The following is a 12,320-nucleotide window of genomic DNA, read 5'->3' on the forward strand; positions in this document are numbered from 1 at the left end:
AGTTTGATTAGATTGTTACTTACATACTCTGCTGAGGGATTTGATTGACTGTTTTCTCTACCTTACAATCCAATCAAATTGCTGTTTTTTACTAATTTCAAAAGTGCCTTATGATATCAAGGTATTGAACAGAGTTTGTAATACCTTGACATTGGATTGGTAATATCAAAATAACAAATAAAACTGGTTTTGTTCTGCTCCTAAGCTATTTGATGTCTCATTCTTTTATTGATAGAATTATCAAGACCATTTTATCAGGACAGCGGATGATAAAGTTCGAAACATCTTACATGGACAACTGTTTTAGTGTAAGGAACCTTTTCATATGATCATTTCAATAAAAGTCATCACCTTTGGTTTTGAATGTAAAAGGAATTAAAAGAACTAAAGTTACCCTACCGTGTTTTTTTTATCAACAATTATAATAGGAAATGGTTTCTATATTTTATAAATATATAAGTTGTTATCAACTTTAAACGAATATGTCCCAAAGTCGACTTAAACTGAATATGTCCTACAGACCACCTGAACCAATTATATTATGTCCTAAAGTCTGCCTAAACCGAATACGATATAAAATCCATCTGAACCAAAAACGATCAAAAATCTGAACCAAATACGATCAAAAATCTGAACCAAATATGTTCTCAAGTCCATCTGAACCAAATATGTTCTCAAGTCCATCTGAACCAAATATGTTCTCAAGTCCATCTGAACCAAAAATGTTCTCAAGTCCATCTGAACCAAATATGTTCTCAAGTCCATCTGAACCAAATACACCCAAAGGTCCAATTTCCTAGACAACAGACGAACAGTTAGGCCTATCAATATGGCACAATCTAAGTTCTATAAGAAAGTATCTGACTGCAACAAGTTGAAGCTTTACATAATATTAGCAGGCGGATAAATTGTAAGGTCAAACTAATTAAATATCAAATAATTACATAATATTACTAAGATCTATAATCAAGATTAATGAACACCAGTTATAAAATAAGAGTATCATAAAATAAATGCAATCAAATTATAGAAGCATGGTTTCTTTTACTGTTCTGGATTGAACAGTTTTGGTATGTGTTGTGGTTTTTTCAGACTTCTGGTGGCTGTAGTTCTTTTCAATAAAATACCCATTTTGTGTATCCATTTCTCTGTGTTCGTTACGCTCGGTATACCCAGAATTTTGAATATCGTGATCAGTTTTAGTAGTCTTTAATTGACGTGTTAGTGTTCCATCACGACCATTCACAAACGTTGTTTGACTATTACGCGAAAAAGTGATCAAACCATCGGATTTACTGAGTGGTAGTCCTGATAGAAATCTACCATCATAGTCATTCACAACCATAGTATCATTTTCATCACAAATCATCATACCATTAATATTATCATAATCCGAGGCTACTGAGGCAGACTTAGTATCGGAATCACCCTCCACACCATTCTGATGTTTATTCATATCTAATCTGATCTCTTCTGGTGTGGTAGCAGGTACTGGTGTAGCTGTATTGTCATAATCAATCATATCATCTTCTGTTATATTTAGATGTAAATTCATACTAGTTACATCAGATGCATCAGCAAAAGATGTTCTAGAACTTGGTACTGATGTACGTCCACTGAAGTCGGCTAATGATACTCGAGAATTGGCTGCTGTATCATAATATGATGACTTATCATCCACTGAATATTCTGAAAATCTACTGGATTGTAGAGAACGTGTATCACCACGACTTCGGGAAAGTTCTGGAGTTGATAAATTTGCATTACGTTTACGTAAATAGGCAGCTTTACCACCTTTTGGATTGCTTCTGAAATGTTCATCAACAGTTTCAGCTGATCTATGGCCTATCAACTGTTCTATGCTTGGTTCTATTTCCAGACCAAAAGGTAATGTTGGTCTTTCATTAATTTTAGATTTTGGTGGTATATCCATTCTTGCTTTCCTTAACTCTTCCATGCAAATCTGCAACTGTTCAATAACTACATCATCTTCATAGACAAAATCTTTTTCTAATTTACTTTGAAAAAACTCTAATAAATCATCCATTTGCATACGATTAATTCTTCCTGTAATAAATGTAAAATAAAGAATTATATGGACCACAAAATATTTCAACTATTGTGCATTTCCTTCCTTGCATTTATAGACCACACAAATGTTTCATACATACATTGTGCCAACACAAATTCAAGTCATGCTATTCACAGTAGGAAGAGCACTATTAGTACTTTCCTTTTCAACATAGTTGAAATTAAAAGATTGATAAAAAACTAATACCAATTTTATTCTTGAATGATCCATCTTGAAGCTACTTATAGACTGTAGTGTTATAACTCAAAACTCTTTAGTGAATTGTAAGTTTCATAAAGATTGGATAAAAACCATAGACCCTATCCAAGAATTGCAGATGGGTTGACAGTATATACAAATGAAACTTACGTTTATGAATTTTAATGATACAATATGACATGGCCACTAGTAATCTATCACCTTCTAACATATATATATCCCATAATCTCAACGTTAAATGAAATGGTATCTAAAATTAGAATCAACACATATTATGCATTTTCACACAATTTTAAATGATCAATGATTTAGGGAACTTTGTTAATTACATAACAGTTACATACAGTTCTAGCACACTTCCTTAAACATATGATTTGAACTAAGTACAGAATAAGTGCTACTTCTCCAACTTCAGTAGGGACTGACAACAGTTAGTTGGCTGAAGATCAAACAGCATGAAAACTCTGAGCAAAAACATGTTTCAGGTTCTGTTTTGATATTCCTATCCTAGTTCTATGGATGCATTTCATACAGATTGGACATAATGCTTTACAGCACAAAAACACTTGGTCAATTTTAATTAGTCATATTGTGAGAGAAAAATACCTGATCCAACTCACCCTATCTAAAAAACATTGTAAAAACCATTTAATAGTATACAGTGAAGCATATATATCATTTTTCTCCTGCAAAAATAACATCATAAATTAAAATTTCATTAGAATGGGATTTCAACATGTCACTACACATTACAAGCTAAAATATCTGTCAATTCACAAAGCACATTGTCATTAGTCATAAAAATATCTTGATATCATTCTATTAAGTATTAATGGTGTATATTCTTCCTCTATTTCAATCTACTCTAATAAACCAATGGTACCAGTGTACAGTTTTCATTAGAACTATGACATAACTATAGTGACAATAACACAGAAATGTTGAATATAAAGTAGGAGCTATAAATAACATTAATGAAAATTGTACGTCACCTCTTGTCAGATTTCAAAATTACTTGATTATCTTTTATTTTTCATCTAGTTTAATAGTGTTGATTATAAACCAAACAGAATAACCTTAATTCTTAATTACAGCATTTACTTTCAACAATTCAATTTTCATAATATAAATATTACTTCACAAGTCTTGGACATATAGTTGAAATCTTCATGCACTCTCAATAATTCATCTAACAAAGTGAAAGTGAAGTAAAACCTACCAAATGGCGCCTGCATTTTGGTAGAAACTTTTTTAAGATTGCATCATGATGTTCTTGGAAACGTAAGAGTTTAGGGAAACCAGGAATGAAGAATCCTGTAAAAAAAAAAAACAGTTTCATTTCATTGAGGCATTGTAAAAAAAATAAAACTCGATATCATATATTTTTTAATATATTCAAACAAAAAATTACTAGTGTTCTTATAAACTGGATGAAAATATTATTTTAATTATAATTGTAATGTATTGTTCAAATAGGAATAGTTAAGGTAAGATTATAGAAAAATTGTAACCTACCGTGCACTGTGTGTTTATCACTAACAAATAACTGAGATAAACTCCAGAATGCATCCTAGTATTAAATAGAGACAATAAATATACAACATAATTCATTTTAAAAGTCAATGCCTGAATGTAAATTTCTCAATATCATATATAGTGTCATTATATTTTATTGTTGTATGTGTATGAATCCATCTAGAAGTAGCACTTCTGCCAAGAATGCAACTCTCTTAAAAACAGCATGTTCTCGCTGCCATTTGCACTGATCAGACATGCTTCCAACCTGGCTGTAATTATTATGTAAAGATGATTTGAATAGTTATGCATATGGTTGTCTGAAGATCGCATAACCTGTAATTCTGAGTAACAACATTATTCAAGTTCTGTTTTAATATTTAGAGTTATGCAGTTATATACAGGGAATGCTGGCTCTGGAGTACTATGTCACAGTGAGATCATTTGCTGACAATGCAATAAATAACAAGTATGTAATTTGCCTTATATTACAAAACAATATAACTGAATGGAAGCAATTACTAAGCATACTACTGTTATTATATCCCAGTATCTGATAGTACATCTAGTGACAGGTAAATAATAATCAATAATTCTACCTCTTCATTAAGATACATGAGTAATACAGCTGCTATTTCACTCATACCCTGACAATATCCTACTTCAGTATTATATACAGAATACGCTGCTAATACATGAAACAAGGCTTGCTGTCTGTAAAAACAAAAATAAAATCTTTTATAATAACATTGCTTATGTTTGCTATTTACTCAACGTAGTGTGTAATGTGAAACATGTCTAATACAAATTTCAATAGTAAGACCTATTTGTAGTCAAACATCTTGACAACACATTCTGTTTACTATTAAAGGAATAGTAAAGGGGTTTTCTAAACTTTCTTTGTGTATCAGGGACACTGATATGCACCATTCAAACATTTAGTCATACATATTCCACAAGTTATTATAACATAATTTTATAATGTCACTATCATAACAGTTGCTAAAAACATGTGTATCAAAAAATTGAAATAAATTGAAATATATGAAAAATACCAAACTTTTATATAACTTACTTTACACCATATCTCTCACGAAACATAATATGATTACGATATGTTCTATTTACATCTAAATCTATCTGTCTTATAGCTGTGGAACGATTTCGAGCCCTATTTCTCATTCTCTACAATGACAATAATAATGAAAAAAATCAGGTCAAGAGATTTGTATCTATTTTTCTGCTTTAGATTAGACTTTATCATGCAGTACATAATGCAGGAAATTTTGCTAAGAGAGTTGCATTAGCTTCCATCTCCAGAAGAATCTTTAAAATGCAGAGTCGGTAGCATACTACAGCAACACCAAATTCTTCGTTTTAACCACTGAACTCATATTTCTTTCAGTCTCCTGTTACCTCACTGACAAAGTGTTAATGATGCTGAAAGAAAACTTAAGGAATAAAATTATATGAAAGCATTACTGACCTGATATATACCTTGTTGTTCAGCTTTAACTTTATTGATATTGAGTAAACGTACCCATACTTCACCTCTTAATCTATCTGGAATACCTTTATATACTCTCCTTGTAAACTACAATATTCAAATAACACTTATTACTCTTAGTTACCAATAATATTAATATACCACAACCTACAAGCCGACCAAAAAATTTTCACCTTTCAAGAACTCAGCATTGAGTGAATTTACATTGATTATTTACTATATTTATAGTAACATAGCTAACTTTCTGATATGTCCTCTAAGATCTAGTTTAGGCAAATAAGGTGAAATATCAATTGTCATGGAATGAATAGGCTACAACCTTCATATGTTTTAAAATGAGAGTATTTATACAGAATTTGGACCTTGGACTGACAAACTTAGATCGAATTTCATCATATTTATACCTAGTTCCAAACAACATTTGTTACAAACTAAAAAAAAAATATAACCAAATTTGAAGACTGAGTTCCCTTCAAAAACCAACTTCACTTCTCATGTATAAACATGCATACAAATTCTTTGAAAATCAACAAATTGTATATGCTATCTCTGGAAAATATATAAATAGATGGATCTACATATCATCCAATATAAGTAGTGGCCAAATAAAAATAAATATATATATACACAACATCTATGAATATCAACATTGTGTACTTTTACCTTTACCTTTTCACCAGGATAATATTTATCCCAATTCTTTAACATTTTCACCCATTTCTGTGTTCTTTCTAATTCATGTTGTCTCATCTACAATTAAACATACATGCTTGCACTGTACAGTTATAGTGAGGATCATTGGGTAACAATAAATGTCTGTGGTTCCTTCAATTCCACAAAAAATGATGACATCAATAATTATCATTAAATATCCTTTATCACATAAAGCCCTTAGCAATTAGTTATTATCAAGCACTTAGTTTTAGAGGAATTACAGGAAACACATTAAGTTTTCTGAATTTCATTTTACCCATTTTATTTGTAATTTCCATACAAAAATGTAGAAAGTAAATTTTTACCTTGGCTTCAATTGCATCAGTAATGGTTGGCAATGGTGTGTCACTATAAAATAAATAGTTTATTATATAAACAGTGTACAGGAAATATGTATATGATATCATAATTTGATGTATGGTTTTTCAATTAAGATTTTTCTTCATGAACTTTATGATCTAGCTTAAATGTCTGACTTTTTTGCATTTGATTTGACTAATGACACAATGAAGTGTGCAATGAAGGAAAATTTGCACAGAAAGCATCATTAGCCTACTCTTTTTTGTTTCCTAACTGTGGAGGGATTTTTAACATTATGATTTAGCATAAAGTTAAAAGGAAAGAAGTTTGGCAAGGACAATTTGTGTTAACATGACAGTTTTGTATAGCTAGCCAGATTTGGGTTGTAAAAGTGACTTACTGGATGAATCCATATCTGTCTGTGACATGGTACACCTCAAAAGCAGGATCCTCCCAGGGGTCAATCTGAGCCCCTTCTTCCCTACCCTGAAATAATCGTAAACGTATCAGATTTGTACTTGTTTGTTTATCAGTAACCATTCAATAATATGTAAACAATGACATTTGAGATAAATAATGACATTCGAGATAATAGGATAAGCACATGAATAAAACATGTGTCATTTACAATATAAAGTGGATATGCAGTATATTCTTTATATTTTTGTTGACAAGCAAGTTACATATTTAAGATGGTGTAAAACTAACAATTCTCTGACTCCTTGATAAAAACTACACCGTGCTCATGTTCATAATTATTTTGGAAATTAACAGGTGAAAACTGTTACCTTGTCATAGCGAGCTACTATCTCTGCCCTCTCTCTATTAGCTCTCTTCACTTCCTCTATCTCAGACAAACTACTAGAAGCTAATCATAAAAAATAATCCGAAAATTAAGTATGGCAGCAACATTTATATCAATATCCACTTTCAATTTCTTTATTCAAAAAAAGTATTTGTGTGTAAAGCAAGGTATTCCATAGAAGGCCTAGAGAATATCAATCATACAGTGAATCACCCTAGTGATTTCTACATTTACAATTTCCACCCCAGTGATTTCATCCAAATGGCTTCCTCTGCATAATATGCACATCGAATTATACAGAGACCTACTCTACTACTGCTTAATTTGATAGCATGTATGTTTCCATAATGATGATAAAATATGTTGTAAGTCATATCATAGAAATTCAATAACATCAATTTGAAATTTTAAAGGGGTGAAAACTTACTCATATTCAACTGGCACCATTCTGTTTACATTTTTATAAATAAGCTAATATTATTGAATATCAAATACAGTAAATCTGTAAACAAAAATCATAAGCTTATAGAGCAAATATGAATATTATCCTAGTCATGCATAAATGTATAACCATGTATCTGTCCCATACATTAGTTTATCACAGATATTCAATAGGCTATCACCAAACAGCTATTTTATAGGCCTATGTTTTAGATCACATCAAAAGAATTTTTATTCCAAACACATTATGAGATTATCAATAATACTTTCAAACTAATAATCTAGTCACTAAAGATAAATGACAAAAGACAATTCTGTAAAAGCACCAGAGAATGATGCCGAGCAAGTGGTTTCTTTTTAGAACATAGTTCATTGCCAAACAAATAAAATTTAAGAATCTATGAGAAATTCAGAAAATACCTTGTTAACAGAAAGGTTTTGTCTTTTTTTCTGATGACAGTAGTTAGGCTTAGAATGAATTGAATTTGATTATGAAAGAACAAGCAACATATCATTTGAAACAGCCACTGACAGTGACATGAAAGAGTTTTACTGAAGTAGTCACATTGCTCTCTAATGAGTGTTTTGTTGATGTCATAATCTTTTCAAGAATATAACAATTCGATACCTTTATCGATCTCTGTTTAAAGCTTACATTGACTGTTAAAGGTTCTTTAAAATGTAAATAAGTAGATCTAACTAAACCGAAGGGGAAGGGGTTGTAAAAAGTGAAGAGTCGATAGTAAATAAAGTAGGTTGACATCGGCTGAAACCGGTTTGATATAAGTAAGCCATGGCAAAATTCTGCTTACGCATAACATATTGTTTCAAGTGTATGCAATACACTAGTTAATGAACTCGATATATCGACTAAATGAAATGTTATTTTACCAAAATCGAGCAAATTTATAAAAATTCCACCATTTTATTTGCAGGAAAGGGAACACCTACAGGTCACGTGATATTGCCACTTCCTGGCTTCAGACCACTATAACATTTCCCAAGAGAATTCATCAAAATTATTGTCCATGAGGAGCGTGAGAGACATTTTCTATAAATTTCACCGTGGCTAATGGACCGATGTCGTATAATATCAAACGAGAAAAAAAATTGCAGAATAAATCTTATCCCTCTGAAGCTCAGTCAGAATATTCAGGTTTCATAAGATAAGTGTGCAGCTATATGTTGGGACTTTGGCCCTCAGTACTGGCCTCAGTTTCAAACTATCCTAGGCTAATCTAAAGGCCTCAGTTCTTTTTAGTATAAGGAAGGCTCCAAAGTCTGGTTGTGGTCATAGAATTACCTATGGACGGTTGTGACATATAAAAACTCCAACCTTGGTCCTGGGTAGCTTTTGCAATGTAAGATGACTTCTACATTTCGTTTTGTTTTCGGTACCGGTAACGTACACGTTACTCAGTACAAACAGGTGGTACACTTTGAGTCTAGACTAATAAGAGTCTACAATTAGTTTTATATAGCTTTGCAGGACACGCTTAACGCCAATAACGGTATTAAGTATGTATTTATTACAGTTTTTTGTGCGTGTGACAGAATATGATAGGACGCCGGTTCAGATCCATCCCGGCGTCCATCTTTATTTTGAACCCAGCTGTTGGAAATTTGGCACCTTGACATTTTGTAGGCCTAGGTCTACTGGCCATAATATTTACATGTCTAGTCTATAATAACTTGGGTTTTTCAGAATATCTATGACATATTTTTGCCTTTAATTTGATAACTGACATTAGGCCTAACATTAGGACGTCAGATCTAACTTAAATGGTTACGGTACCGGTACATGTATTTTGTTTTTCATTCTTCAAAAGGATTGACGGTCATTAAATCTGCCCTTTTGGATTTTCCACCCTTCAACTTGAAAGATCGTACATGACGAATAAGATGGTTTATTTCTATAAAATAACCAAAAAATTTCTGTTTATAGGTCTACCTACTTTATATTTCTACAAAGTATTTTAATATCAAAGCTATAGGACAAATTGGTCATTGTAGTGAAAGGCCATTATTGTGAACGCCATCTTTTATTTTGAACAGCACTTCAGGAGTTTTTAGGTTGTTCGTCACAATCAAGGGAGTTTATAAAATCCTCTAGCCTAGATATTTATATTTCAATAAAACAACTAGCTGAACATACCTCTTAAAATCATTAGAATAAAAGTCAGACCCGTAGCTTAAGGACGGGCAACGACAATGCTCCCCCCCTCCCCCCCTCCGAAAAAAAAACGAATATTGATCATTGTCCCTCTGGATAAATTACTTACAACCACGGCCCCACCCCCGGCCCCACCCTCAACCCCAAATCTGGCTGCAGGCCTGATAAGAGAAGTTGAGTGTAATTTTCTTTAAGTTAACAACAGTAGCCATAGGGTTAGGTTGACATTACTTATAAAGAGATAAAATGAAGTATGAAATAGGAATGCATAAATTCATGTTTCTGAATACATTTTAAAAGGACAACAGCAAGCAGTGACTCGGTTTAGTGCTTTCCTAGAATAAGCAAATCCAATTCCAGCCGATCCTGAGCGCTAGGACTTAGGCCTACACTTACAGTATTTGAAGCGACAACCAGACTAAAAGCCTTTCGAGACAGGTAAGTGTAATATTTTGACGGGGATTATGTGCCTGTTTCAAAATAAAAGAATTGTGTTATTTTTCCTTTCGTAGGCTATACAGACTTATCAGTTTTTTTGTTAACATTGTAATATCATTATTTTTATCACCTTATGTCTATATAAATGGAACTTTTGTGATGTTGGTAAATTTTCAAAAGATTCCGATTTTCATCATAACACCTAGTTTTAATTCTGATTTTCGACTTTTTAACACATGTATGTAAAATGTCATGTAAATTAATGCATAGCCTATGTCGATATTCTATATAAATGATTTATATAGATCAGTGACCGATTCTTAGCCTACTTTCACTCTTAATACACATGAAAATTAGCCTCTATCATCCAAACCCTCTTTGTCTCGTCATAGACAGAGTCTGGATGTCATGTGACAATGTGAGTGTGTTACAATACTCGCGATCTTTTTATTTGACAACATTTGGATTTGACACACTTGAGACTAACAACAAAATTTCATATTTTCATTTTGGGGAATGTAGTCTTCTGAATATTGCTTTCCTGATGAGAATCAATTTCATGTAGCCTATTCGTCATTCTTTAGAGACTGGATATCAAATCTTTGCTTCGACTACAAAAAGTAATAATGGTATTAATTACAGCTTCGATTAACAACGTCCGTATGATTTCTATGATTGCAGAAGAACGAGATGTCGCATTTTCATTCTGAAAAGCGATACAGGTAGGCTACAATACTGCTAAAATGCCTTGTGTTTATATAAATCTTGTGTTCGACTTGTATGTGTTTAACTGTCTAAACTGTCACCTTTTACATTATTTACAACATGATGATAAATTTCAGAGAAAGAAGTTTTACTAACAGGTCTATGTAACCATAGGTCATAGTTTTAATTGAAGATTGTTTACAGTTAGAGCAGAAAGAATGAAGAGGTAACGAGTGGGTTTTTGTTTTTTTCCTCTCTTTTATTACTTTTTTGGATGGATCACTAAACTGGCAATCATATGAACTGATAAGCCGTGTACGTTTGATATCCTTCAACAAAGAAAAAACCGTAAAATTGTCATGCAAGTGACATATTCTTCAAAATGTTGTGATTTGCCTCCCCTTATTCGATAAAAACGAAAATGTACATACTGCATCTTATCCAAACCACACCTCATACCAATGAGCGATGGATCAATAATATATTTTTTTCGCATTTTTTGCAAATGTTCAAGGTCATATATCTAAACCATAGATTTAAAGTGGGATATACTGGGATGTTGCTTTCTGGCCGTCACATTAATTGAGATTGACTCGTTGAATTTTATTAACTTTACGTCACTTTTGCAAATACCATTTATGCCAAGTTACATTTGGATCATAATCGTGTCAAGTTATTGTAGAATAACAGAGACAAAGTTGAAGCTATATGTTTCCGATACACAGGCGAACATCAGTTCCATTTTATATAAAGTATTAGACCTTTATATAACCTGCTAACATATTAGCCTATATATGAGCAATTGATAAAAAAAAAACAGTTGATAACGTTTTCCTTTCTGCTTTAAAAATTGACTCATAATGATTAGCACCATATTGATTATTTTACTGTCACAATGAAATGTTCTATCATGTAGAACGATGATTTGTTAACGGATAAGCTTTTACAGTATAACCATAATACGGATTCTGATACGGATTAAATAGAAACAAATGTCTTTAATGAATCAATGTGTAACAGCGATATTGTTGTTGAGATTAACGTGTATATAAAGTGCGAAAAGACGAATACCACCGTCAAGAAGATTGTAGATGCTTTTCTTTATTTAGGCCCGGTACTCTGCATTTGAACTACGCGTGTTTTGAGATCGATAAGAACTGGGAGTCAAAAGACGCCGGTATACTACGGTTTTATTTCATTCTACTATAATCATTGTTTCAGTGCATTCGATATGAAGTTTGACGAAGTTCTTGAGATATTAGGACCGTTTGGTAAATATCAAAAAACCAGATGTTTTCTACTCTGTTTGTTTGCCATTGTATCAGCATGGCATGCATTAAATATGGTATTTGTCGGTGCCGAACCGAAATTCTACTGTGATTACCGTAGTATAAATAGAACTGGAACCAGTCTGCAGAATCTAAGTGAAGAT

At 32.2% G+C, this 12,320-nt stretch overlaps 2 protein-coding genes across 2 annotated transcripts in view; one reads left to right on the forward strand and one right to left on the reverse strand.

The window, feature by feature from the left end:
• Positions 1-1,879: 1,879 nt before the first annotated feature.
• LOTGIDRAFT_72266 (hypothetical protein) lies at positions 1,880-7,159 on the reverse strand (the record flags this gene model as incomplete). Its single annotated transcript, XM_009061693.1, has 12 exons — positions 1,880-2,063; positions 2,437-2,540; positions 2,911-2,976; positions 3,510-3,604; positions 3,806-3,860; positions 4,405-4,519; positions 4,881-4,990; positions 5,292-5,399; positions 5,982-6,043; positions 6,283-6,374; positions 6,727-6,812; positions 7,115-7,159. Coding segments are annotated over 12 exons (1,122 nt in total), but the record flags the coding sequence as incomplete, so codon positions are not given.
• Positions 7,160-10,873: 3,714 nt separating this feature from the next.
• Positions 10,874-12,320, forward strand: part of LOTGIDRAFT_153985 (hypothetical protein) — a gene marked incomplete at both ends in the record, with an annotated part of 8,524 nt that continues 7,077 nt past the window's right edge. The window contains 2 exons of the mRNA XM_009061722.1: positions 10,874-10,905; positions 12,110-12,233. Of these exons, the coding sequence (XP_009059970.1) occupies positions 10,874-10,905; positions 12,110-12,233 (156 nt within the window). The remainder of the gene's footprint in view (positions 10,906-12,109; positions 12,234-12,320) is intronic.

This window comes from Lottia gigantea (assembly GCF_000327385.1).
Source record: "Lottia gigantea unplaced genomic scaffold LOTGIsca_5, whole genome shotgun sequence".
Lineage (NCBI taxonomy): Eukaryota > Metazoa > Mollusca > Gastropoda > Lottiidae > Lottia > Lottia gigantea.